Source organism: Anomaloglossus baeobatrachus, chromosome 5 (genome assembly GCF_048569485.1).
Source record: "Anomaloglossus baeobatrachus isolate aAnoBae1 chromosome 5, aAnoBae1.hap1, whole genome shotgun sequence".
NCBI classification, from domain to species: domain Eukaryota; kingdom Metazoa; phylum Chordata; class Amphibia; order Anura; family Aromobatidae; genus Anomaloglossus; species Anomaloglossus baeobatrachus.
In genome coordinates, this window is record NC_134357.1 from 68,788,323 (window position 1) to 68,816,152 (window position 27,830).

The window sequence follows — 27,830 nt, forward strand, 5'->3', positions numbered from 1 at the left end:
GCAAACACACAGTGTACCTAGTGGCATCCTATACGTGGCTATTGGACTTTGCTATAGTCCCACTAGTGCCAAGACATTTGCAGAGCGCATCTGCCTGCGTTGCACACTCCAACTAATTATAACGAAGCCATTATACTAGCAAACACTCAGTGTACCTAGTGGCATCCTATACGTGGCTATTGGACTTTGCTATAGTCCCACTAGTGCCAAGACATTTGCAGAGCGCATCTGCCTGCGTTGCACACTCCAACTAATTATAACGAAGCCATTATACTAGCACACACTCAGTGTACCTAGTGGCATCCTATACGTGGCTATTGGACTTTGCTATAGTCCCACTAGTGCCAAGACATTTGCAGAGCGCATCTGCCTGCGTTGCACACTCCAACTAATTATAACGAAGCCATTATACTAGCAAACACTCAGTGTACCTAGTGGCATCCTATACGTGGCTATTGGACTTTGCTATAGTCCCACTAGTGCCAAGACATTTGCAGAGCGCATCTGCCTGCGTTGCACACTCCAACTAATTATAACGAAGCCATTATACTAGCACACACTCAGTGTACCTAGTGGCATCCTATACGTGGCTATTGGACTTTGCTATAGTCCCACTAGTGCCAAGACATTTGCAGAGCGCATCTGCCTGCGTTGCACACTACAACAAATTATAACGAAGCCATTATACTAGCAAACACTCAGTGTACCTAGTGGCATCCTATACGTGGCTATTGGACTTTGCTATAGTCCCACTAGTGCCAAGACATTTGCAGAGCGCATCTGCCTGCGTTGCACACTCCAACTAATTATAACGAAGCCATTATACTAGCACACACTCAGTGTACCTAGTGGCATCCTATACGTGGCTATTGGACTTTGCTATAGTCCCACTAGGGCCAAGACATTTGCAGAGCACATCTGCCTGCATTGCACACTCCAAGTTTTTTAAACTAAGCAATTTTACTAGCAAACACTCAGTGTACCTAGTGGCATCCTATACGTGGCTATTGGACTTTGCTATAGTCCCACTAGTGCAAAGACATTAGCAGAGCACATCTGCCTGCATTGCACACTCCAAGTTTTTTAAACTCAGCCATTATACTAGCAAACACTCAGTGTACCTAGTGGCATCCTATACGTGGCTATTGGACTTTGCTATAGTCCCACTAGTGCAAAGACATTAGCAGAGCACATCTGCCTGCATTGCACACTCCAAGTTTTTTAAACTCAGCCATTATACTAGCAAACACTCAGTGTACCTAGTGGCATCCTATACGTGGCTATTGGACTTTGCTATAGTCCCACTAGTGCCAAGACATTTGCAGAGCGCATCTGCCTGCATTGCACACTCCAACTAATTATAACGAAGCCATTATACTAGCAAACACTCAGTGTACCTAGTGGCATCCTATACGTGGCTATTGGACTTTGCTATAGTCCCACTAGTGCCAAGACATTTGCAGAGCGCATCTGCCTGCGTTGCACACTCCAACTAATTATAACGAAGCCATTATACTAGCACACACTCAGTGTACCTAGTGGCATCCTATACGTGGCTATTGGACTTTGCTATAGTCCCACTAGTGCCAAGACATTTGCAGAGCGCATCTGCCTGCGTTGCACACTCCAACTAATTATAACGAAGCCATTATACTAGCAAACACTCAGTGTACCTAGTGGCATCCTATACGTGGCTATTGGACTTTGCTATAGTCCCACTAGTGCCAAGACATTTGCAGAGCGCATCTGCCTGCGTTGCACACTCCAACTAATTATAACGAAGCCATTATACTAGCAAACACTCAGTGTACCTAGTGGCATCCTATACGTGGCTATTGGACTTTGCTATAGTCCCACTAGTGCCAAGACATTTGCAGAGCGCATCTGCCTGCGTTGCACACTCCAACTAATTATAACGAAGCCATTATACTAGCAAACACTCAGTGTACCTAGTGGCATCCTATACGTGGCTATTGGACTTTGCTATAGTCCCACTAGTGCCAAGACATTTGCAGAGCGCATCTGCCTGCGTTGCACACTCCAACTAATTATAACGAAGCCATTATACTAGCAAACACTCAGTGTACCTAGTGGCATCCTATACGTGGCTATTGGACTTTGCTATAGTCCCACTAGTGCCAAGACATTTGCAGAGCGCATCTGCCTGCGTTGCACACTCCAACTAATTATAACGAAGCCTTTATACTAGCACACACTCAGTGTACCTAGTGGCATCCTATACGTGGCTATTGGACTTTGCTATAGTCCCACTAGTGCCAAGACATTTGCAGAGCGCATCTGCCTGCGTTGCACACTACAACAAATTATAACGAAGCCATTATACTAGCAAACACTCAGTGTACCTAGTGGCATCCTATACGTGGCTATTGGACTTTGCTATAGTCCCACTAGTGCCAAGACATTTGCAGCACGTCTGCCTGCGTTGCACACTCCAACGAATTATAACTAAGTTACATTGTCAGGGATATTTATTCTTTATTATTCTGCTGTTAATAAAGCTAGACCACCACTGCAATCTTCACCACCTCTCAATTTTTACTACCACATTTTCAGTCCACAATCTTGTCGCAATCAACATGAGTGGCAAAATGACAGATGCTGGTGGAAAGGGGAAGAGGCGTGGTGGAAAAGGCAAAAAATGTTTTGTCAGTGGGGAAGGTGGCAAAGCTCCATTATCATCTGCTGAAGATAGACCATCTACTAGCAAAAGTAAGATGTCTACTACTTATTGTGGACAATCCGATGTGCTCCCTTTTTTATGGACACGAACAAGAGGAACAAAGGTAGATGATGGGCAAAAAAGGAAAATGCTTGAATGGATCTCAAGTGGTCCAACAAGTGCCCTCTCAGCCACTTCAAGTACCGCATCCAAAAAACACCATTCCTCTGAGTTGTCATCCCAATCACACTTGATTTCTCCCAGCTCTGAAGTCTCCATCAGCCCTGCACAGTATGGTGGAACTGAGATGGCTGAGTCTGCAGAGCTGTTCAGTCACACTATAGCCTGGGAATCAGAGGTCTGCTCCCAAGCTACAGTGAGTACAGAACAGGAAATGGTCTGCAGTGATGCCCAGAACCTTTGTGACTCAGATTCAGGCCGTGAGGACCAAGTTTCTGAGCATAATGTTGACCCTTTGTCACAAACTGTAACACCTGTGGTTATAGACAATGAGGAACATACTGATGAAGATGAGACGCAGATACCCGATTGGGATGACAACTTAAATATTCGGTCAGGGCAAGAAGTGGCTCGGTCTGAGGGGGAGGGGAGTGCAAACACAACAATTGATGATGACGTTCTAGATCCCACCTACTGTCAACCCCCAGTCAGGCACTCGAGGAGGTCAACAGAGGCGGTGGAGGAGGATGCAACCGACGACGAAGTTACCTTGCGCCTTCCTGGACAGAGTTGGAGCACTGGTAGCACGTCTACAACTGCATCCTCAGCCACCACTCTGCCTATGAGCATTATTCGGGGTGGATCAACAGGTCGCATGGCCTCTAAGCCTTGCCTAGCCTGGGCCTTTTTTCACATCGAGAAAGATCGCCCAACTCATGTGATATGTAACATTTGTCATGATTCTGTTAGTAGAGGTCAAAACCTCAGCAGTTTGACAACTTCTTCCATGAATCGTCACATGAATAAATATCATAAGTCCCGGTGGGAAGCTCACCGTGCTGCAATGCCGGCTAGCGGAGCGAACCATCCACCGCCCGCCCCTTCCAGTGCATCCGCGCGCTCTTCATCTTCTAGGACTGTGGGGACAGCTGTCACACCTGTTTTTCCACGCAAAACTTCCACCACTGTAACCGCAACAGGCAGTTTGCTTGTAAGGTCGTCAGTTGGTTTGGAAGGGGAAACAAGTGAGTGTGTACAGCTCTCTCAGACATCGATAGCACCAACGTTGGATGAAGGCAACATCATGTCTCCGCCTGCACTTTCCTCACAAACCTGCATTTTTCCAGGGACACCCTACTCAACACCGTCTACACACAGCAGCCAGATCTCTGTCCCTCAGATGTGGTCAAATAAAAGGCCACTTCCTCCGACCCATGACAAAGCTAAGAGGTTGACTCTATCCCTCTGTAAGCTGTTGGCTACCGAAATGCTGCCTTTCCGCCTAGTGGACACACAGGATTTTAGAGACCTTATGTCTGTCGCTGTGCCCCAGTACCAGATGCCTAGTCGCCACTACTTCTCTAAGAAAGGTGTGCCCGCGCTACACCAGCATGTCGCACACAACATCACCGCTTCCTTGAGAAACTCTGTGTGTGAACGGGTGCATTTCACCACCGATACTTGGACCAGTAAGCATGGACAGGGACGTTACATGTCGCTGACTGGGCACTGGGTAACTATGGTGATAGATGGTGAAGGGTCTGCTGCACAAGTCTTGCCGTCCCCACGACTTGTGTGTCAATCCTCTGTCTGTCCAAGTTCCGCCACAGCTTCTGCATCCTCCACCTCATCTGGGTCCTCCACCTCCGCCCCAAGCCTGCCTGGTCAGGCCACCAGCGTTCTCACTGCGCAGAAGGAATCACGCACGCCTCATTACTATGCTGGCAGCCGAGCGCAACGGCATCAGGCGGTCTTTAGCTTGACATGTCTTGGTAATAAGAGTCACACAGCTGAGGAGTTGTGGTCAGCTCTGCGGTCCGAGTTTAATAAATGGTTGTCTCCACTCAACCTGCAGCCTGGTAAGGCCGTGTGCGACAATGCTGCAAACCTGGGTGCGGCCCTTCGCCTGGGCAAGGTGACACACGTACCTTGTATGGCTCACGTGTTGAACCTTGTCGTGCAGCAATTTTTAACACACTATCCCGGCCTAGATGGCCTTCTGAACAGGGCACGAAAACTGTCTGCTCACTTCCGGCGTTCAAGCGCCGCAGCTGAGCGACTTGCATCGCTCCAGAAGTCTTTCGGCCTGCCGGTTCATCGCCTGAAATGCGATGTGGCGACACGCTGGAATTCAACTCTACACATGTTACAGCGACTGTGGCAGCACCGCAGAGCCCTGGTGCAATACGTCATGACGTATAGCCTGGGCCAACGAGATGCAGAGGTGGGGCAGATCACCCTGATGGAGTGGTCTCAGATCAAGGACCTATGCACCCTTCTGCACAGTTTCGACATGGCGACGAATATGTTTAGCTCTGACAATGCCATTATCAGCATGACGATTCCAGTCATTTACATGCTGGAGCACACGCTAAACACTATTCGGAGTCAGGGGGTGGGACAACATGAAGGGGAGGAACTACAGGAGGATTCATATGTGCAAGGGACAACAACATCACCAAGATCCAGACGTTCATCATCACCAACGCAGCAGGCATGGGACCATGGGGAACAGGGATCGACAAGGGCGCATAGTAGCAGGCGAAATGTTGAGCAAGGTGCAGGAGAACATGAAGAAATGGAGGACGAACTGTCCATGGACATGGAAGACTCAGCGGATGAGGGAGACCTTGGTCAAATTTCAGTTGAAAGAGGTTGGGGGGAGATGTCAGAGGAAAAAAGAACGGTTAGCACCTCTATGCCACAAACACAGCGTGGACTTGGTCCGCATGGCTGCGCAAGACACATGAGTGCCTTCTTGTTGCACTACCTCCAACATGACAGTCGTATTGTCAAAATTAGAAGTGATGATGACTACTGGATTGCCACACTATTAGATCCCCGGTACAAGTCCAAATTTTGTGACATAATTCCAGCCATAGAAAGGGACGCACGTATGCAGGAGTATCAGCAGAAGCTGTTACTCGATCTTAGCTCGGCTTTTCCACCAAACAACCGTGCAGGTGCAGGGAGGGAATCTCCCAGTTGTAACTTGACAAACATGGGACGGTCTCGTCATCTTCACCAGTCTACCCGTACCAGTAGGACCGTATCTGGTGCCGGTAACAGCAATTTTATGGAATCTTTTCATAATTTTTTTAGACCCTCTTTTGCAAGGCCACCAGAGACAACAAGTCTGACACATACTCAACGGCTGGAGAGGATGATACAGGAGTATCTCCAAATGAACATCGATGCCATGACTGTGCAACTGGAGCCTTGCTCCTTTTGGGCTTCAAACATAGAAAAATGGCCAGAGCTCTCCAGTTACGCCTTGGAGATTTTGTCGTGTCCAGCTGCCAGCGTTGTCTCTGAACGTGTATTCAGTGCTGCTGGGTGTGTGCTGACAGATAAGCGCACGCGTCTGTCCAGTGACAATGTGGACAGACTGACGTTCATCAAAATGAACAAGTCATGGATCCAGAAGGAATTTACTACCCCTGTGTCATCCTGGGGAGAGTAAATGCTTGTGGATTTGGAATGTGCTTGATGCAAATCAAAACATCCTGTTTGCAACTAGGGCCCAAGTGCTGCCACTGATGGGGTGGGTGTCTGTGTGGCCCAATTTTTGGAAAAAAGGGAGACTCCGCTTGGAGTAACCCTTGCTTGCTGTGTTTTTAAAAGAAGCCAAGATGAACAGAGCTGGGATCAGGAAAGACTTTGCTACCTACCCCGGTGTCATCCTGGGGACGGATAAGAATGGCATATTTTTGAATGTGCTTGATGCAAATCTAGCTGTGAAGTGTACAACTGGGGCACAACTGCTGCCACTGAAGGGGTGGGTGTGTGTGGGCCCAATTTTTGGAAAAAAGGGAGACTCCGCTTGGAGTAACCCTTGCTTGCTGTGTTTTTAAAAGAAGCCAAGATGAACAGAGCTGGGATCAGGAAAGACTTTGCTACCTACCCCGGTGTCATCCTGGGGACGGATAAGAATGGCGTATTTTTGAATGTGCTTGATGCAAATCAAAACATCCTGTTTGCAACTAGGGCCCAAGTGCTGCCACTGATGGGGTGGGTGTCTGTGTGGCCCAATTTTTGGAAAAAAAGGGAGACTCCGCTTGGAGTAACCCTTGCTTACATTGTTTTTAAAAGAAGCCAAGATGAACAAGTCATGGATCAGCAAAGACTTTATCTACGTACCCCGGTGTCATCCTGGGGACGGATAAGAATGGCGTATTTTTGAATGTGCTTGATGCAAATCAAAACATCCTGTTTGCAACTAGGGCCCAAGTGCTGCCACTGATGGGGTGGGTGTCTGTGTGGCCCAATTTTTGGAAAAAAGGGAGACTCCGCTTGGAGTAACCCTTGCTTGCTGTGTTTTTAAAAGAAGCCAAGATGAACAGAGCTGGGATCAGGAAAGACTTTGCTACCTACCCCGGTGTCATCCTGGGGACGGATAAGAATGGCGTATTTTTGAATGTGCTTGATGCAAATGTAGCTGTGAAGTGTACAACTGGGGCACAAGTGCTGCCACTGAAGGGGTGGGTGTGTGTGTGGCCCAATTTTTGGAAAAAAGGGAGACTCCGCTTGGAGTCACCTTGCGGTGTTTTACATGATTTTAGAAGGGCGTGCCATGCCTATATCTGTGTGTCCTCCTCTTTTTCCTTGTCCAGCTGTTTTGTTTTCGCATGAGTATATGTCCTTGTCACTTTCCAATGTGTTTGAGTTGTTTGTCACCTTTAGGACACCTTTGAGGGTGTTTTCTAGGTGTTTTTCTGTGTTTGTGATTGCCTGCCATTGTTTCCTATGCAGTTCGAGTTTGGTTCGTCGAACGTTCGACGAACCGAACTCGAACGGGAGGTCCGTTCGGCGAACCAACCTCGAGCCGAACCGCGACCGGTTCGCTCATCTCTACTCAGGACGCATTGAATGAAAACACACAGGGTTATTGATGAGGTTGGAGACCACACTTACTGTCAAACCAAAGTCAGCCAGTCGATGAGGTCAGCAGAGGAGGTGGAGGAGGATGCTACTGACGACGAGGTTACGTTGTGTCTTCCTGGCCAGAGACAAAGTACTGGAAGCACGTCAACAACTGAATCCTGCACCACAAGATTGACTCTGAGCAGAAGTCGTGTTGGCTATGCAGGTCGCATGGGCTGTAAGCCTTGCCTAGCCTGTGAATTTTTGGACATCGCAAAGGATCACCCAAGTCATGTAATCTGTAAAGCCTTCTTTACACGGTACGATCAATTGTGCGATTTCACAATCGATCGTACCCGCCCCCGTCCTTTTTGCGTCACGGGCAAATCGCTGCCCGTGTCGCACAAAGTTACTAAACCCCGTCACACATACTTACCTCTCATGCGACCTCGCTGTGGGTGGCGAACGTCCACTTCCTGGAGTGGGAGGGACGTTCGGCGTCACAGTGACGTCACACGGCCGCCGGCCAATCAGAGCGGAGGGGCGGAGATGAGCAGGATGTAAACATCCCGCCCACCTCCTTCCTTTCACATAGAGCCGGCGGCGGCCGCGGGAGGCAGGTGAGCTGCTCATCGTTCCCGTGGTGTCACACGGAGCGACGTGTGCTACCACGGAAACGATGGGCGACTAAAGTAACCGATATTATGGAACCTAACGAGCAGTACCCGACTCACGATTTGTGAGCGATACTGCGTCGCTAGGAGGTGTCACACAGGCCGGCATCGCCAGCGATGCCGGATGTGCGTCACAAAAACCGTGACCCCGACGATCTATCGCCCGATAGATTGCCTGGTGTAAAGCAGGCTTAAGATTTGTCAACAATCTGTAAGTAGAAGGCAAAAACTCACACTTTTGAGTACTTCCTCCATGAAGTATAACATGGATATGAATTGACAGCGTGAAGGTGTATTGCTCAGCTTTAGCAACTGTCAACGCAATATGCTTATTTGCCGTTCATTGCATGCATTGTTGCAGACTACACACAAGGGGCTGCTGTTTTTTTGGATCTGCCTTTGGTCACTATAGCAATATAAAATTGCTCTTCGGGTGTGGACTTGGAGATGCTGTCTATGAACAGAAGGAAAAGCTAAAGGTGTGTGTTACAGCAAGGAGCCACCGCGGAAACAGTTTGTTCAATTGTGAGGGGAGTTGTGTTGTACTTTGATGATGAGCACTGTAACGTCAGTGAGCAGCATCCTGTGCCACAGACCAAAATTCTTACGGTGCTGTCTATACTGTTTACTGTAAGAGGAGCGTAAAGTCTGTATTTCTGGTAACTGGACATCACAGTACCTGGGTACAGTAGGCTGTGCCCAGACAATAATGCGGGCACGCAACACTTTGTTTTATTAGCAAAACACATATCTTTTCTGGGTAGGCCGACTATATAGACAATAAGACTTGCTGCCTCTGCACTGTCAAATTGTCATGTACAGTTTAAATCATAGAGGGACAGCAACACATGTTTGCATTGACTGTTGCTTTTTAAGATTTCCATGACTGTGTTGCAGAGCTGTGTGGTTTGCATTCACACTGTTATCATCTGCATTATCTGTGAGGCTTCAGCTAACAAGGGTATTCGGGGGGGTAATGTGTTTTGACTATGTTTAGGTAGATAACTTGGAAGCTCTTGTAATGCGCCACTGGTAAGTCATGTTCGCACACACACACACACACGCACAAACACACAATTACTGTTACACAGAGGGATTAGCAGGTAGTAGGCAACAGAATAGATTGTTCAATTATTTAAATTGTATGCATGGTTCTTATTGTTTGTTTTGGTAAAGTTAAACAATCATTTAGCAACCCAACTGCCTAGAGTCCTTTTCCTGTTGCCTGGTTATGCTGCATACTGGGGAGCCCACCCTGTACACAAGTTAAAATGAAGCATAAGTCGCAATGTGAATTTCACTGTGCTACAATGTGGCCTAGCGTGCCTGTGCAACCACCGCCTGCCCCATCAAGTGCATTTGCGTGCTCTTCATCCTCTGTGACTGTGGGGACACCAGTCACACATGGTTTTTCACACTGAACTTCCACTCCTTTACCCGCAACAGGGAGTGTGATCGGCAGGTCATCACTTGTTTTGGAAGTGGAAACAGAAGGTATTGTTGAGCTGTCAGACATCGAGAGAACCACCATTGGATGCAGGCTACATTATATCCACGCCTGCACCTTCGTCACAGATTGGCTGGACTACCTGCAGTTAATAATTGCATTCCAGAAATGGAAAGGAGTGTAGAATGCACATGTGTTGTACCTTGCTTGGCAGCAAAGGAACACTAACTTAGAATTCCAGACAATTTTAGGATGGCAGTAAAAGAGTCAGCTCTTTGGGCAAATTAAATAGCGTGGCAAAAGTGGACAGATGGGTACAGTGGCCGTGTTCTGTGGGTACCAGGACAGTAAAAGAAGCCTCACTTTCTATCCCTCCTAATGATCAAATGCAGCAAGGAATTCCCTGAGTTTGCTATAAAATTAGCATAGCTAAATGTGCATGTCCACTTCTTGTATGCCACTAAGTTTACTCAATTTTTGGTATTATAACGTCTTAGTAAGTAACAATGATTTTGAGTGTGCAATGCAGGCAGACGTGCTGCAAATATCTTTGCACTAGTGGGACTATACAAAAGTTCAATAGCCACGTTTAGGATGCCACTAGGTTCAATCAGTGTTTATTAGTATAATGGCTTAGTAACAATGAATTTGAGTGTGCAATGCAGGCAGACGTGCTGCAAATATCTTTGCACTACTGGGGCAATACAGCAGCCCAACAGCCACGTTAAGGATGCCACTAAGTACACTCAGTGTTTGCTAGTATAATTGCTTAGCTGCAATGAGTTTGAGTGTGCAATGCAGGCAGACGTGCTGCAAATATCTTTGCACTAGTGGGACTATACACAAGTCCAATAGCCACGTTTAGGATGCCACTAGGTTCAATCAGTGTTTGCTAGTATAATGTATTAGTAACAATGAGTTTGAGTGTGCAATGCAGGCAGACGTGCAGCTAATATCTTTGCACTTGTGGGACAAAACAGAAGTCCAACAGCCACTTTTTGAAGGCCACTAAATGGCATTATTTTTTGCTATCATTATAGCTTATTAAAAACAGAGCAGGAGGGTGTCATGCAGAGGTGCTAGAAATAGCTTGGCACCAGTGGGGCACTAATGGAATACAACAGACAGTTCTATTATGCCACTAAATGTCAGTATTTTTTGCTATCATTATAGCTTATTAAAAACAGAGCAGGAGGGTGTCCTGCACAGGTGCTAGAAATAGCTTGGCACCAGTGGGGCACTAATGGAATACAACAGACAGTTATAGTGTAGTGGGTGAACAAATCCCCTACCAAGAAAAGTATAGTTAGCCCGGAAATGCTGTTAATAAAAATGTTTGACTTTTATTATTGTGTATTGTGGTAGGGCACCCCTAGTGGCCGGTGGGACGGCTGTCGCCACCGTGAAGGAGGAGCCGGCTGAATCATAGGGGAATATGTGTGTGTGTGTGAGTAGTTGGATCCGGGACGGAAGAGTGAGAACATCGAGGGGCAGAGTGTGTGAGCGGGACCAGCAGGGAGCGCCGGAGAGTAAGGAGTGGAACGAAACCTCAGGGTGTGAAGCAACTGGTGTGGGTCCGGTATGCGTGAAACCAAAGAGTGGGAGCCCGGCGAAGTGGAGTACCCCGGGCATATCCCCACCAGAGGGTGCGTTAGGGCAGGCTGCCCCCAGCTCCACCGAAAGTGCCTGATTTTACTGCCGGATCGTTATGTACAATAAAGGATGTCGTTTGTAACCAGCACCCTTTGTCTGAAGATCGTTTGTACAGCGTCCGGCGAATGCACCATCACACTCTGCCCCACCAAGTCAGTTCCCGACCTTGAGGTAGTGGTGAAGCCAGGGACAAGCCTGAAATCTACAGCCACGACTACAAGGCCGGAGGCTCCCCTGGCTCATCATTACAATATGATGCCACTAAATGGCAGTATTTTTTGCTATCATTATAGCTTATTAAAAACAGAGTAGGGAGGTGTCATGCAGAGGTGCTAGAAATAGCTTGGCACCAGTGGGGCACTAATGGAATACAACAGACAGTTCTATGATGCCACTAAATGGCAGTATTTTTTGCTATCATTATAGCTTATTAAAAACAGAGCAGGAGGGTGTCATGCAGAGGTGCTAGAAATAGCTTGGCACCAGTGGGGCACTAATGGAATACAACAGAGAGTTCTATGATGCCACTAAATGGCAGTATTTTTTGCTATCATTATAGCTTATTAAAAACAGAGCAGGAGGGTGTCATGCAGAGGTGCTAGAAATAGCTTGGCACCAGTGGGGCACTAATGGAATACAACAGACAGTTCTATGATGCCACTAAATGGCAGTATTTTTTGCTATCATTATAGCTTATTAAAAACAGAGCAGGAGGGTGTCATGCAGAGGTGCTAGAAATAGCTTGGCACCAGTGGAGCACTAATGGAATACAACAGACAGTTCTATGATGCCACTAAATGGCATTATTTTTTGCTATCATTATAGCTTATTAAAAACAGAGCAGGAGGGTGTCATGCAGAGGTGCTAGAAATAGCTTGGCACCAGTGGGGCACTAATGGAATACAACAGACAGTTCTATGATGCCACTAAATGGCAGTATTTTTTGCTATCATTATAGCTTATTAAAAACAGAGCAGGAGGGTGTCATGCAGAGGTGCTAGAAATAGCTTGGCACCAGTGGGGCACTAATGGAATAAAACAGACAGTTCTATGATGCCACTAAATGGCATTATTTTTTGCTGACATTATAGCTTATTAAAAACAGAGCAGGAGGGTGTCATGCACAGGTGCTAGAAATAGCTTGGCACCAGTGGGACAATAATGAAATACAACAGCCACTTCTTGTATGCCACTAAATGGCAGCATTTTTTTGCTATTATTATAGCTTATTAAAAACAGAGCAGGAGGGTGTCCTGCACAGGTGCTAGAAATAGCTTGGTACCAGTGGGACAATAATGAAATACAACAGCCAGTTCTTGTATGCCACTAAATGGCAGCATTTTTTTGCTATTATTATAGCTTATTAAAAACAGAGCAGGAGGGTGTTATGCAGAGGTGCTGCACATAGCTTGGCACCAGTGGGGCACTAATGGAGTACAACAGCCACTTCTTGTATGCCACTAAGTTTACTCAATTTTTGGTATTATAATGTATTAGTAACAATGAGTTTGAGTGTGCAATGCAGGCAGACGTGCTGCAAATATCTGTGCACTAGTGGGACGATACAGAAGTCCAACAGCCACGTTTAGGATGCCACTAGGTTCACTGAGTGTTTGCTAGTATAATGGCTTAGTAAAAATGAGTTTGAGTGTGCAATGCAGGCAGACGTGCTGCAAATATCTTTGCACTACTGGGACTATACAGAAGTCCAACAGCCACGTTTAGGATTCCACTAAGTTCACTCAGTGTTTGCTAGTATAATGACTTAGCTACAATGAGTTTGAGTGTGCAATGCAGGCAGACGTGCTGCAAATATCTTTGCACTAGTGGGACTATACAAAAGTCCAATAGCCACGTTTAGGATGCCACTAGGTTCAATCAGTGTTTGCTAGTATAATGTATTAGTAACAATGAGTTTGAGTGTGCAATGCAGGCAGACGTGCTGCTAATATCTTTGCACTAGTGGGACAATACAGAAGTCCAACAGCCACTTTTTGTATGCCACTAAATGACAGCATTTTTTGCTATCATTATAGCTTATTAAAAACAGAGCAGGAGGGTGTCATGCAGAGGTTCTAGAAATAGCTTGGCACCAGTGGGGCACTAATGGAATACAACAGACAGTTCTATGATGCCACTAAATGGCAGTATTTTTTGCTATCATTATAGCTTATTAAAAACAGAGCAGGAGGGTGTCATGCAGAGGTGCTAGAAATAGCTTGGCACCAGTGGGGCACTAATGGAATACAACAGCCAGTTCTATGATGCCACTAAATGACAGCATTTTTTGCTATCATTATAGCTTATTAAAAACAGAGCAGGAGGGTGTCATGCAGAGGTGCTAGAAATAGCTTGGCACCAGTGGGGCACTAATGGAATACAACAGACAGTTCTAAGATGCCACTAAATGGCAGTATTTTTTGCTATCATTATAGCTTATTAAAAACAGAGCAGGAGGGTGTCATGCAGAGGTGCTAGAAATAGCTTGGCACCAGTGGGGCACTAATGGAATACAACAGACAGTTCTATGATGCCACTAAATGGCAGTATTTTTTGCTATCATTATAGCTTATTAAAAACAGAGCAGGAGGGTGTCATGCAGAGGTGCTAGAAATAGCTTGGCACCAGTGGGACAATAATGAAATACAACAGCCAGTTCTTGTATGCCACTAAATGGCAGCATTTGTTTGCTATTATTATAGCTGATTAAAAACAGAGCAGGAGGGTGTCATGCAGAGGTGCTGCACATAGCTTGGCACCAGTGGGGCACTAATGGAGTACAACAGCCACTTCTTGTATGCCACTAAGTTTACTCAATTTTTGGTATTATAATGTATTAGCAACAATGAGTTTGAGTGTGCAATGCAGGCAGACATGCTGCAAATATCTGTGCACTACTGGGACTATACAGAAGTCCAACAGCCACGTTTAGGATGCCACTAGGTTCACTGAGTATTTGCTAGTATAATGGCTTAGTAACAATGAGTTTGAGTGGGCAATGCAGGCAGACGTGCTGCAAATATCTGTGCACTACTGGGACTATACAGAAGTCGAACAGCCACGTTTAGGATGCCACTAGGTTCACTGAGTGTTTGCTAGTATAATGGCTTAGTAACAATGAGTTTGAGTGTGCAATGCAGGCAGACGTGCTGCAAATATCTTTGCACTAGTGGGACGAAACAGAAGTCCAACAGCCACGTTTAGGATGCCACTAGGTTCACTGAGTGTTTGCTAGTATAATGGCTTAGTAACAATGAGTTTGAGTGTTCAATGCAGGCAGACGTGCTGCAAATATCTGTGCACTACTGGGACTATACAGAAGTCCAACAGCCACGTTTAGGATGCCACTAGGTTCACTGAGTGTTTGCTAGTATAATGGCTTAGTTATAATGAGTTTGAGTGTGCAATGCAGGCAGACGTGCTGCAAATATCTGTGCACTACTGGGACTATACAGAAGTCCAACAGCCACGTTTAGGATGACACTAGGTACACTCAGTGTTTGCTAGTATAATGGCTTAGTTATAATGAGTTGGAGTGTGCAATGCAGGCAGACCTGCTGCAAATATCTGTGCACTACTGGGACTATACAGAAGTCCAACAGCCACGTTTAGGATGACACTAGGTACACTCAGTGTTTGCTAGTATAATGGCTTAGTTATAATGAGTTGGAGTGTGCAGAGGACAGGAGGGTACAGTGCCAGGATTGTGGACCTCTGGGTAGAGGAATGGAAGCCTGCCTTTCTATTCCCTCCTAATGGGGAAATGCAGCGAGGAAATCCCTGACCTTAGCTACACAGATGCTGTCTCTGTTTTCAGGACCTGTCACCTATGGCTCTGACCCTGCCGGTGCGAGCCCTTAAAAGGACTGATAGAAAGTGCTCTCCCTAAGCTGTCCAGCGCTGTGTATGGAGCGCATACAGCTGTATCGGCGATAGGACTCAGGACGGAGCTGCGCCAGTGATGTCTGACACCAAGGACGCAGAAGGCAGATAATGGCGTGCTGGAGGAAAATGTCTGTTTTTATAGTGCAGGGACATGTGACATGGACATCCTATCACACATGCCGTTGCTTCTCTGGCTAAAAGTCCACTTAGCTGTGTGTGTGTCTGGGATTGGCTGACATGCTGGCCCTCCCCACTACACGCGCGCGCTTAGGGAAGGAAGACAAGGAAAAAAAAAAAAAAATCGCCATTATACAAACTGCAGTGATCTGAAGGCTCTGCACACTATACACTGAAATTTCATAATAGTGTGAGTCACAGAGTGACTTACACTATTACAGCGGAAAGCCAGCTAGGAATTAGCTGTTTTTTTTGCTGCTAGAACCGTTCTTGAACGTTTCTAGAACTATCTAGCTTTTGCAAAAAGCTCGAGTTCTAGTTCGATCTAGAACAGGCCCCAAAATCACTCGAGCCTAGAACTGGAGAACCGCGAACCGCGAAGCTTAGCTTTGTATTTAGCCAAAAAAATGAAAAAAAAAATGACGTAGGGTTCCCCCTATTTTTGTAGCCAGCTAGGGTAAAGCAGACGGCTGCAGCCTGCAGACCACAGCTGGCAACCTCACCTTGGCTGATAATCCAAAACTGAGGGCACCCCACGCTGTTATTTTAAATTAAATAAATAATTAAAAAAAGAAGACGTAGAGGTCCCCCCAAAATTGGATCACCAGCCAAGGTAAAGCAGACAGCTGGGGTCTGATATTCTCAGACTAGGGAGGTCCATGGTTATTGGACTATTCCCAGCCTAAAAATAGCAGGCCGCAGCCGCCCCAGAAGTGGCGCATCTATTAGATGTGCCAATCCTGGTGCTTCGCCCCACCTCATCCCACGCCCTGGTGAGGTGGCAAACGGGGTAATATATGGGGTTAATACCAGATGTGTAATGTTACCTGGCATCAAGCCCTGGGGTTGGTGAGGTCAGGCATCTATCAGATACCCGACATCACCAACCCAGTCAGTAATAAAAAAAAATAGACGACAAACACATTTTTATTTGAAAAAACACTCCCCACATTCCCTCTTTAACCAATTTATTAGAAATAAAAACAAATACAGGTCTGGTGTAATCCAAGGGGTTGCCATGACGATCCACACTGTCCCAGTCAATGAAGAGCAGAATGTTCCCCATTGGCTGGGAGAGCAGTGCAGTGACCTGAGCTAACATCAATGGGTCAGCCCAGGTCACTGCAGGGGATGACAAGTGCTGCTGTCAGCGAGGTACATTACCTGCGCTGATCTCCTGCACTGCTGACAGCCCCTGTCACTGAGTTCAATGACCGCCACCTTCACAGCCAAGTATCGTGAGAGGCCCGTGACGTCACCGCTAGTCAGTCTCGGGTCGGAAGCGAGAGAAGGTGATGTGACAAGCAGCGGCCATGGAGGACATGGAGGACAGTGACAGCGCTGAGGTCGAGATGGCAGGACTTCATCACCGCAGGTAAGACGAGCGGGGCCATGTGTGCAGAGTGTGTGTGTGTGTACATGTGTACATGCCGCGGGCAGGAGGGGGCGGAGCGAGCTGAGCGGGGAAGTGTGGGCTTCCTGCACGTAACTAGGATAAACATCGGGTTACTAACCAAAGCGCTTTGCTTGGATACCCGATGTTTATCTTGGTGACCAGATTCTGGCAGGCTGCCAGCGATGGCTCCTGCACACTGTAGCTGTAAAAAGCCCTGCTTTTTGCTGCTAGAACCGTTCTCGAACGTATCTAGAACTATCGAGCTTTTAGCAAAAAGCTCGAGTTCTAGTTCGATCTAGAACAGCCCCAAAAATCACTCCAACCACGAACTGGAGAACCGCGAACCGCGAATCGTGCTCAACTCTACTCAGGAGAAATTTCACAACCATTTGTGTTGTCCACTTTTTCTTTTAAGACTTGGCAAAATGAAAAACTTGAGTATAAAGCAGCATTTTAGTGGGAAAAAATATAATTTTCATTTTCACATCCAATGTTATAAAGCTCTGTAAAGCACCCGTTGGACCTAGATGTTCACAATACCTATACATGAATTCTTTGAGGGTTGTAGATTCCAATATGGCTTCAATTTTTTTTTTTTTTTTTGCTGTTTTAGCATATTAGGGGCTCTGAAGATGCAAAATAGCTTCCACAATCTACAGTATTTTAGCCAAAATTGAGCTACAGAGTATAAATGCCACTATGTCCCTTCCAAGCAATGCTATGTGTCCAACAGTAGTTTCTGAACAGATTTGGGGTAATGATGTAATCAAAAACATTTCACAACAAATTTTTTGATTATTTTTCTGTTCTTAATTCTTGAGAAAATTAAGCATTAGAGGCCACAGTAACAATTTATTGTTATTCAATTAGACGCCCCAATGTTGTAAACATCTGCGAATCACCTATGTGTTCAATATGCTCAACACACACCTCAATGATTTCCTTCTATTTTGTAGTTTTAAAGATTGGTCACTTCTAATCTTTTCGTCTGTTTTGGTTCCCTAGAGACTCCACAAATGCAACATGCTGTATGCAGTCTTTCAGTCTATTACATCCAAAATTATCCTCTAAAAAACAAATAGTGCATTTCCTTTCCTAGCCCTGCTTTGCGCCCAAACAGTAGTTTATGACCACAAATCCAGTATTAACGAACTCAACATAAATTGCACAAAAAATTATGAGGTCCTTTTTCTCCTTCCACTCTTTAAAAAATGAAAAATATAGGACCAAAGTAACATTTTTGTGGAAATAACTAATTTTTTCTTTTCACTTCTTCATTTTAATTCCTTGAAGCACCTGAAGGGATAACTACCTTTTTAAAGTGGTTTTGAGTACTTTCAAAAGTCAGTTAATAAAAATGGGGTCACTTTTGGGCTTTTTTTGAAATGTAGGTTGCTAAAACTCATTATAAATTTGCAGTGGTCCAGACTCCGCAATAAAACATTTTTTGTAACGTTTGTGGCAAAAATAAAAAAGTTACTGTTAAACATTTAACCCCTCTACATGTTTAACAAAAAATACAATTCAAAAATGATGCTAATGTAAAGTATATATTTATCAAATGACCCATACTAATTATTTTAAATGGTATAGAATTAAACGTAAATCTTTGGCACACCGAGATGCCAAGACTGGACACAGAGTTTCACACATATCTATAGCATATAAAAGTGGAAGTATATAAGTGGTTCAAGATAAGAAATAAAAATAGCAGCACTCACTGTCTCAAGAGTTAAATTTATTGTGGCAAGAAAGTAGAATGAAAAAGGCGGTAGAGAACAAAAAGGATGATGGCCATTTTGTGTTACCCACACGCTTCAAAATTCCTGTGCAGGAGGTTTAAAGAGAATATTCAGTTAAAAAAGAATATTCACTCTCTTAATGCATGTATAAGTGAGGGTGAACAGGATATCAGAAGGCTGGAATTCCGATTAAGATGGAAGTTGACCCGTTGACACATTGCACTTTTATTCAATATTTTGTGCAGGTTAGAAAAAAGTGTAGCCAGCCATCTAGAACCTTCATGACAGTGCATAAAAATTAGTTACTTTTTGGCCCTGTCAGCAAAAATAAGTAAGGCGTCCATGATGTTTTTGAGCCTGAAAAAACTTATACAAGTTATTTTGACTGCATTTATCATCATGTTTTAGTTTTCAGTGAATGCAGCTAATGGTTTCTTATCAAATATATGGACTGCAGACAAATATCACTTGTAATCTTAATGATTTCCCATGGTTTTTCCATGTGTCTATAAAAAGTATTGTCTTTCAGGTTTTTTTTTTATAAAATGTCCAGAAAAAATAAGATTAAGTTGACTACCCTGTTTGGACTATTTCATTGAGACTATTTAAAGTGTAAAATTTTTGGAAATGACAAATTTCCTATTTTATTTTTAGGTTCAGACATGTCTTTAAGACTGGTAAATGGCAATGGTCAATGTAACGGTCGTGTAGAAATCCTCTATAATGGAGCATGGGGAACTGTGTGTGATGATTATTTTGATTTGAACGCTGCACAAGTTGTATGCAGGCAGTTACATTGTGGCAACGCACTTGCAGCTAATGGCAGTGCTGCTTTTGGCCAAGGACAAGGACAAATTGTATTGGATGATGTGCAATGTACCGGCAATGAACAACGTGTATGGGACTGTCAACACCAACCATATACAGTACACAACTGTGGCCACAATGAAGATGCTGGAGTTGTCTGCTCAGGTATAGTCAGATAGAAGAAATTCTTTTTAATCATTTGTTATCATTCCATGTTTTATCATAGATGTTAGAGTTCAGGTAGATCATATTTTTAGACTGTCTACAACTTAGGGTACTGTAAACAAAAAATAGATTTTGTAGGGAAGTCCTAGAGGATTACAGGTATATTGGTCTCTGCCCCATCACCACCCATCACCACCCAGCTGCTATTATGTTTTATGTGGGATAGGAGGATTACTTTGTGAGGTCATTAATACCCCAACCATGAAATGATGATAAGTTAAACTTTTTTTAGCGGAAACATACTAACAAAAGACTTAATAAACGTTTAATATTTTTCACTATGTTTTTTTTTCAAATTGTATTTACTTTCTATTTTTTTTACTGTAATGTCAATACTACTTTACTAAGGTGACAAAGCACAAGTAAATCTTATATATATAAACATGCTCTGTGACAAAGGAATGATTGATGCAGGTCCCACCACAATGATCCAAATTTATTTTGAGAATAGGGTCAGACTGCTGTCAATGGAGAGTTTCCAAAATGGGGTCACTTGTGGGGGTTTCTGCTGATTTCGCATGTCAGGGACTCTTCAAATGTGACAATGATGTATACAGTATATTACAGCCAAAATGGTAGTCCTAAATTGAAATAGCGCACCTGCCATTTTATGCCTTGCAAAGTACCTAAACAGCAGTTTCCTACCACAAATTGGGTGTTGGAAAACTCAGGAGTAGAGATGAGCGAACCGGTCAAAGGTGTCCAAAAGGTGACAAACAACTCACAACACAACACAAACACATGGTAAAATGACAAGGACATGTACTCATGTGAAAACAAAAGAGCTGGACAAGGAAAAAGAGGAGGAGACACAGATATATGAGTATATGCAAGGAAACATCGATGCCATTACTGTGCAACTTGAGCCCTGCTCATTTTAGGCATCCAATCTGGAAAAATTGCCTGAGCTTGCCACGTACGCCTTGGGGATCTTGTTGTGTCCTGCAGCCCGCGTTCTCTCGGAACCTGTCTTCAGTGCTGCTGGGGGTCTGCTGGCAGATAAGCACACGTGTCTGTCCACTGACAATGTGGACATCGCTCTCAGAGGACTTTTCTTCCCCTGGGTCATCCAGGGGAGGCGAAAGGCACGCGTATTTTTGAGAGTGCTTCATGCAAAGCATTTTTTTCATTTTGAAAACGGGGGTCAAGTGATGCCAGTCAAGTGGGGTGTGTGTGGCCCAATTAGTGGCAATGAGGAAGACTGTGGTTGGAGTCCCCTCGCTGTGTTTCTAAAAGAACGAAGATGAACAAGTCATGGCTCTCAGAGGACTTTTCTTCCCCTGGGTCATCCAGGGGACGGGAAAGGCACGCGTATTTTTGAGAGTGCTTCATGCAAAGCATATTTTTCTTTTTCAAAACTGGGGTCAACTGATGCCAGTCAAGTGGGGTGTGTGTGGCCCAATTAGTGGCAACGAGGGAGACTGTGGTTGGAGTCCCCTCGCTGTGTTTCTAAAAGAACCAAGATGAACAAGTCATGGCTCTCAGAGGACTTTTCTTCCCCTGGGTCATCCAGGGGACGGGAAAGGCACGCATATTTTTGTGATTGCTTCATGCAAAGCATCTTTTTCTTTTTCAAAAGGGGGGGTCAACTGATGCTAGTCAAGTGGGGTGTGTGTGGCCCAATTAGTGGCAACGAGGGAGACTGTGGTTGGAGTCCCCTCGCTGTGTTTTACATGATTTTCGAAGGGCATGACATGCCTAAGAGGTTGAGTTTCATCATCTGCAACTTGTTGGCAACAGAAAGGCTGCCGTTACACCCTTTTGAGACCGAGGATTTTCGAGACCTTATGCCCATTGCAGTGCCCCAAGAGCCGATGGCCAGTCGTCACTCCTTCTCCAAGAAAGGCGTGCCCGCGCTACCACAGCAGGTCGCACACAACCTCACCGATTCCTTGAGAAACTCTGTGTGTGACAGGGTGCATTTCACCACAGATACTTGGACCAGTAAGCATGGACAGGGGAGTTACATGTTGCTGACTGGGCACTGGGTAACTATGGTGAGAGATGGAGAAGGGTTTGCTGTACAAGTCTTGCCGTATACACGACTTGTGTGTCAATCCTTCATCTGTATGTACAAGTTCCTCCACTGCTTCTGCCTCCTCAACCTCGTGTGGTTCCTCCACCTCGGCCCAAACCCTGTGTGGTCAGGCCACCCGCATTGTAACTGCGCCCAAGGAATCCCACACACCTCCTTACTATGCTGACAGCAGAGCTCAAGGCCATCAGGCAGTCAAATGTTTACTTTGAAATGTAGGGGAAAAGTGAGACACCGCTGAGGAATTGTGGACGGTTAGCTCTGGAGAGTGAGCCCGAGTTTCATCAATGGTTGTCTCCACTCAACCAGCAGCCAGGGAAGGTCGGGTGCGACAATGATGCAAACCAGTCTGCGACCCTTCTTCAGGGCAATGTGGCACACGTGCATTGTATGGCTCATGTGTTGAACCTGGTTGTCCAGCAATTTTTAAAACACTATCCCGGCCTACATGGCCTTCTGCAGAGGGCACGGTGTAACGCCTGCCTGGATCGACACACTCAGATGGGCTGTAAGGGATAGGCTAGAGGCAAGCCACTCACCAAGCTGGACACCCAGAACCCTGAAACCCTTTAACCCCTATACAGTGATTTGGAATTACACAGGGCCCAAGTTGATCAATACCTGTGGAAGGCTGCAGTTCCAGAGAATAGTAGTCATGCAGGGTCAAAAACATTAATTGAGGAAGAGGAACAGAATGGGATGGCCAGGACTTAATCAGAAAACAAGCAGAGGTGAAATGCGGATCGGCCAACGAGGTACATAAACAGCAAGCAGGAAAAGTAGTCAGGTAACAAGCACACAAACTCATAAAACTGAACTGAGGGTAACAGTAACAAGGGGTTCATAGCTTTGTCTGGCAGTGGTCTGCAGACAGGAGGGGCCTAAAAAAGGGTGTGGTGTCTTCCCATTGGTTGTAGCTGAATGATGGTACTTCATCTGTGAGATACCCACCACCTACATTCAGCCTATGGTTCTGCATCTGTCAAGGTAACGCAGCCCAGTGGGTGAGCATAACCTGCGTCCACCTGCGCCGCTGGCATCGACTCCTTTCCCATCATCAGCACTATGCACGAAAGGAACACGTTGTCACCCGGCGACCGGAGTACAAATTGATTGAGTGGACTACGTTGGTGACTTAACAGCCGTGTGCGGCAATGATGCAAACCTGTCTGCGGCCCTTCATCAGGGCAATGTGACACACGGGCCTTGTATGGCTTACGTGTTGAATCTGATTCTCCAGCAATTTTTAAAATACCATCCCAGCCTACATGGCCTGGTGCAGCGGGCACGCTGCTATGTGCTCACTTTCATCCTTCGCACCCAGCAGCTCAACAACTTTCATCGCTTCTGAAGTCTTAGGGTCTGGCGGTTAAACGCCGGAAATGCGATGTTCCGACACGCAGGAATTGGAATCTGCACATGTTGCAGCATCTGTGGCAGCACCGCAGAGCCCTGCTGAAATACGGCATGACGTATACCCTGGGCTAACTTGATACAGAGGTGGTGCAGATCACGCTGCTGGAGTGGTGTCAGATCAAGGACCTATGCACCCTTCTACACAGTTTACAAATGTCGACGAAGATGTTTAGCACTGGCGATGCCTTTCTCAGCGTGACAATTCTGGTCATCTACAAGATGGAGCACACTGTAAGCATTATTCGGAGTCAGGTGTTGGTCCAAGAGGAAGGGGAGGAAGTACAGGAGGAGTCATATGCAGAAGGGATAATAAGATGTACAAGGTCCATACGGTGAGCGGCACCTAGGCGGCAGTCATGGTGGGAGATAGGGATTAACAAGGGCGCATAGTATCAGCAAAAATTGTTGAGGAAGGTGCAGGAGCCCATGAAGAAATGGAGGACGAACTTGTGATGGGCATGGAAGACTCAGCAGATGAGTGAGAGCTTGCTCACATTTCGGTTGTGCGAGGTTGGGGGGAGAGGGCAGAGGAAGGAGGCACGATTCTCACCTCTCTGCCACCAACAAACCAAGGACTTGGTCCTCCTACAACATGACCCTCGGATTGTACGAATTCGAAGTAATGCTAACTACTGGGTTGCCACACTGTTAGATCCTCGGTACAAGACCAAATTTGGCTAAATAATTCCTGTCATAAAAAAGGGACGCACGTATACAGGAGAATCTGCAGAAGGTGGTACGGATTCTTAGATCTGCTTTTATCAGTAAACACCAGTGCTGCAAAGAGTGAATCTCAACGCTTTGTCATGGATAGGAGCAAATGGTCTTTTACTTGTCCACATCTGAGGGACCGAGGGCTGGCTGCTTTGCTGAGACGGCATTGAGTACGGTGTCCCTGCAGAGTGGCACTTTTGGTCATATACCAAATGAGTTGAAAAAGGATAGATGCTGGTGGAAAGGGGAACAGGTGTGTTGGAAAGGGGAAAAAAGTTTTTGTCCGTGGGTTTGTTGGTTAAGCAAAAGTAACATTTGATGAAGAAACACCATCTGTTACGGTGGGACTGGCAGATTTGGATAAGGTGGTATATACTATGTTACCGCTATATAACGAAAATTAATAAGAAAAGAAAGAGAAAGGTATATATCCCCATCAGCAGTCAATGTCCACCGTGCTCCCAGATGGAAAAGGAGAGGTTGGCAACTGGAAGGTTAGGTGGAGGATACAGAGCTGTGTGGCTATGAAACTAAGATATGCCTGAACCGAGTTAGACGCCACTCGGATCTTGAGAGTGGGAGGCCTGTTAGCGTCACAGGGTCCACACGCCCACCCAGCCCAGGAACTCCCTGTTAACATCACAGGGGCCATTCAGTACGCTGACCGTGTGCATTGGGGCCACACCTGTGGACAGCAGGCGCATCAGCAGCAGCAGGCCTGTTAATGCCACTGGGCTTTACAAGCAGGACTTGTAGGTCAGGAGCTGGTCTTAACCGTTCTGCGTTACCAACTGTGGTGGCGGCCTGCATCGACGCCCTATCCCTGCCTACCTCTGGCCTAAAGCCGCAATGGGTTCAACACATGGAGGTGTGCTCTTTCAGAGCATAACAGAAGACTGCGCACCTCCTTGTTTGTTCCAGCCCCTTTTATAACCTGGGTCCGCCCCAAACCAGGGTGGACCACAATGCACCTCCTGGAGACAAAAGCAGAGTGACACGTCATGAGTGGCATAACTAGCGTCCTATTTGGAACCGCAACTTCGATAATGACGTCATGGCTGCCACGACACAAACACCTCACCAGTCATCGTCTGACCATCAATAATGAGGTGACAAGTCATAGGGGCGGGCCTCTGCAAGCCATTTGGTAATGGCCTGCCCACATCGTCAGGACACCTGATGCCCTGAGGTCTATATGGGCCCCCCACATCAGGGGCAGGGCGAAAGAGTTCATTACCGGACCTTGTCTCTGATGCAGTAAGTGCCTGAGCATGGTCAGTTGCATGAAATACAGTCTCTGAAAAAAGACTATCAGCTTTAGCATGGTGTCTAGGCACAAAACAGGACTTAGACCCGGCATGGAATGCAAGTACCTGTGCAAAGAGGCTTTTCACACTAAGTGTGGGGGCATGCGCTGCATCCCGAAATGAAGACTTAGCCTCAGGAATAGCACAGTTAGGCTGAGCATACTCACTAGGCAAAACACTGTAGTTAGGCTGCAGCTGGGGTAAATCGGCACACGAATGCGCACTAGCTGCCTCTCCACACTTACACGTGGAGGAGAAATTGCTCTTCGGTTGTGGACTTGTAGATGCTGTCTACGAACAGAAGGAAAAGCTAAAGGATGCCTTACTTTCTATGCCTCCGAATTATCAAATGCAGCAATGAATTCCCTGAGTTTGCTATAACTAGAGATGAGCGAACCGGTCCCGGTTCGGCTCGAGGTCGGTTCGCGGAACGGAGGTCCCGTTCGAGTTCGGCTCGTCGAACGTTCGACGAACCGAACTCGAACTGCATAGGAAACAATGGCAGGCAATCACAAACACAGAAAAACACCTAGAAAACACCCTCAAAGGTGTCCAAAAGGTGACAAACAACTCACAACACAACACAAACACATTGGAAAGTGACAAGGACATATACTCATGCGAAAACAAAAGAGCTGGACAAGGAAAAAGAGGAGGACACACAGATATAGGCATGGCACGCCCTTCTAAAATCATGTAAAACACCGCAAGGTGACTCCAAGCGTAGTCTCCCTTTTTTCCAAAAATTGTGCCCCACACACACCCACCCCTTCAGTGGCAGCACTTGTGCCCTAGTTGTACACTTCACAGCTAGATTTGAATCAAGCACATTCAAAAATACGCCATAATTAACCGTCCCCAGGATGACACCGGGGTAGGTAGCAAAGTCTTTCCTGATCCCAGCTCTGTTCATCTTCGCTTCTTTTAAAAACACATCAAGCAAGGGTTACTCCAAGCGGAGCCTCCCTTTTTTCCAAAAATTGTGCCCCACACACACCCACGCCTTCAGTGGCAGCAGTTGTGCCCCAGTTGTACAATTCACAGCTAGATTTGCATCAAGCACATTCAAAAATACGCCATTCTTATCCGTCCCCAGGATGACACCGGGGTAGGTAGCAAAGTCTTTGCTGAACCATGACTTGTTCATCTTGGCTTCTTTTAAAAACACATCAAGCAAGGGTTACTCCAAGCGAAGCCTCCCTTTTTTCCAAAAATTGTGCCCCACACACACCCACCCTTTCAGTGGCAGCACTTGTGCCCTAGTTGTACACTTCACAGCTAGATTTGCATCAAGCACATTCAAAAATACGCTATTCTTAACCGTCCCCAGGATGACACCGGGGTAGGTAGCAAAGTCTTTCCTGATCCCAGCTCTGTTCATCTTCGCTTCTTTTAAAAACACATCAAGCAAGGGTTACTCCAAGCGGAGCCTCCCTTTTTTCCAAAAATTGTGCCCCACACACACCCACCCCTTCAGTGGCAGCAGTTGTGCCCCAGTTGTACAATTCACAGCTAGATTTGCATCAAGCACATTCAAAAATACGCCATTCTTATCCGTCCCCAGGATGACACCGGGGTAGGTAGCAAAGTCTTTGCTGAACCATGACTTGTTCATCTTGGCTTCTTTTAAAAACACATCAAGCAAGGGTTACTCCAAGCGAAGCCTCCCTTTTTTCCAAAAATTGTGCCCCACACACACCCACCCTTTCAGTGGCAGCACTTGTGCCCTAGTTGTACACTTCACAGCTAGATTTGCATCAAGCACATTCAAAAATACGCCATTCTTATCCGTCCCCAGGATGACACCAGGGTAGGTAGCAAAGTCTTTGCTGAACCATGACTTGTTCATCTTGGCTTCTTTTAAAAACACATCAAGCAAGGGTTACTCCAAGCGGAGCCTCCCTTTTTTCCAAAAATTGTGCCCCACACACACCCACCCCTTCAGTGGCAGCACTTGTGCCCTAGTTGTACACTTCACAGCTAGATTTGCATCAAGCACATTCAAAAATACGCTATTCTTAACCGTCCCCAGGATGACACCGGGGTAGGTAGCAAAGTCTTTCCTGATCCCAGCTCTGTTCATCTTGGCTTCTTTTAAAAACACAGCAAGCAAGGGTTATCCAAGCGGAGCCTCCCTTTTTTCCAAAAATTGTGCCCCACACACCCACCCCTTCAGTGGCAGCACTTGTGCCCCAGTTGTACAATTCACAGCTAGATTTGCATCAAGCACATTCAAAAATACGCCATTCTTATCCGTCCCCAGGATGACACCAGGGTAGGTAGCAAAGTTTTTGCTGAACCATGACTTGTTCATCTTGGCTTCTTTTAAAAACAATGTAAGCAAGGGTTACTCCAAGCGAAGTCTCCCTTTTTTCCAAAAATTGTGCCCCACACACACCCACCCATTCAGTGGCAGCACTTGTGCCCTAGTTGTACACTTCACAGCTAGATTTTCATCAAGCACATTAAAAAATACGCTATTCTTAACCGTCCCCAGGATGACACCGGGGTAGGTAGCAAAGTCTTTCCTGATCCCAGCTCTGTTCATCTTCGCTTCTTTTAAAAACACATCAAGCAAGGGTTACTCCAAGCGGAGCCTCCCTTTTTTCCAAAAATTGTGCCCCACACA

General features: G+C 46.0%; 1 protein-coding gene across 1 annotated transcript in view; it reads left to right on the forward strand.

The window, feature by feature from the left end:
- Positions 1-27,830, forward strand: part of LOC142312631 (scavenger receptor cysteine-rich domain-containing protein DMBT1-like) — a 660,637-nt gene that overhangs the window by 575,327 nt on the left and 57,480 nt on the right. Inside the window, exon 19 of the mRNA XM_075351627.1 lies at positions 19,371-19,669. Within this exon, the coding sequence (XP_075207742.1) occupies positions 19,371-19,669 (299 nt within the window). The remainder of the gene's footprint in view (positions 1-19,370; positions 19,670-27,830) is intronic.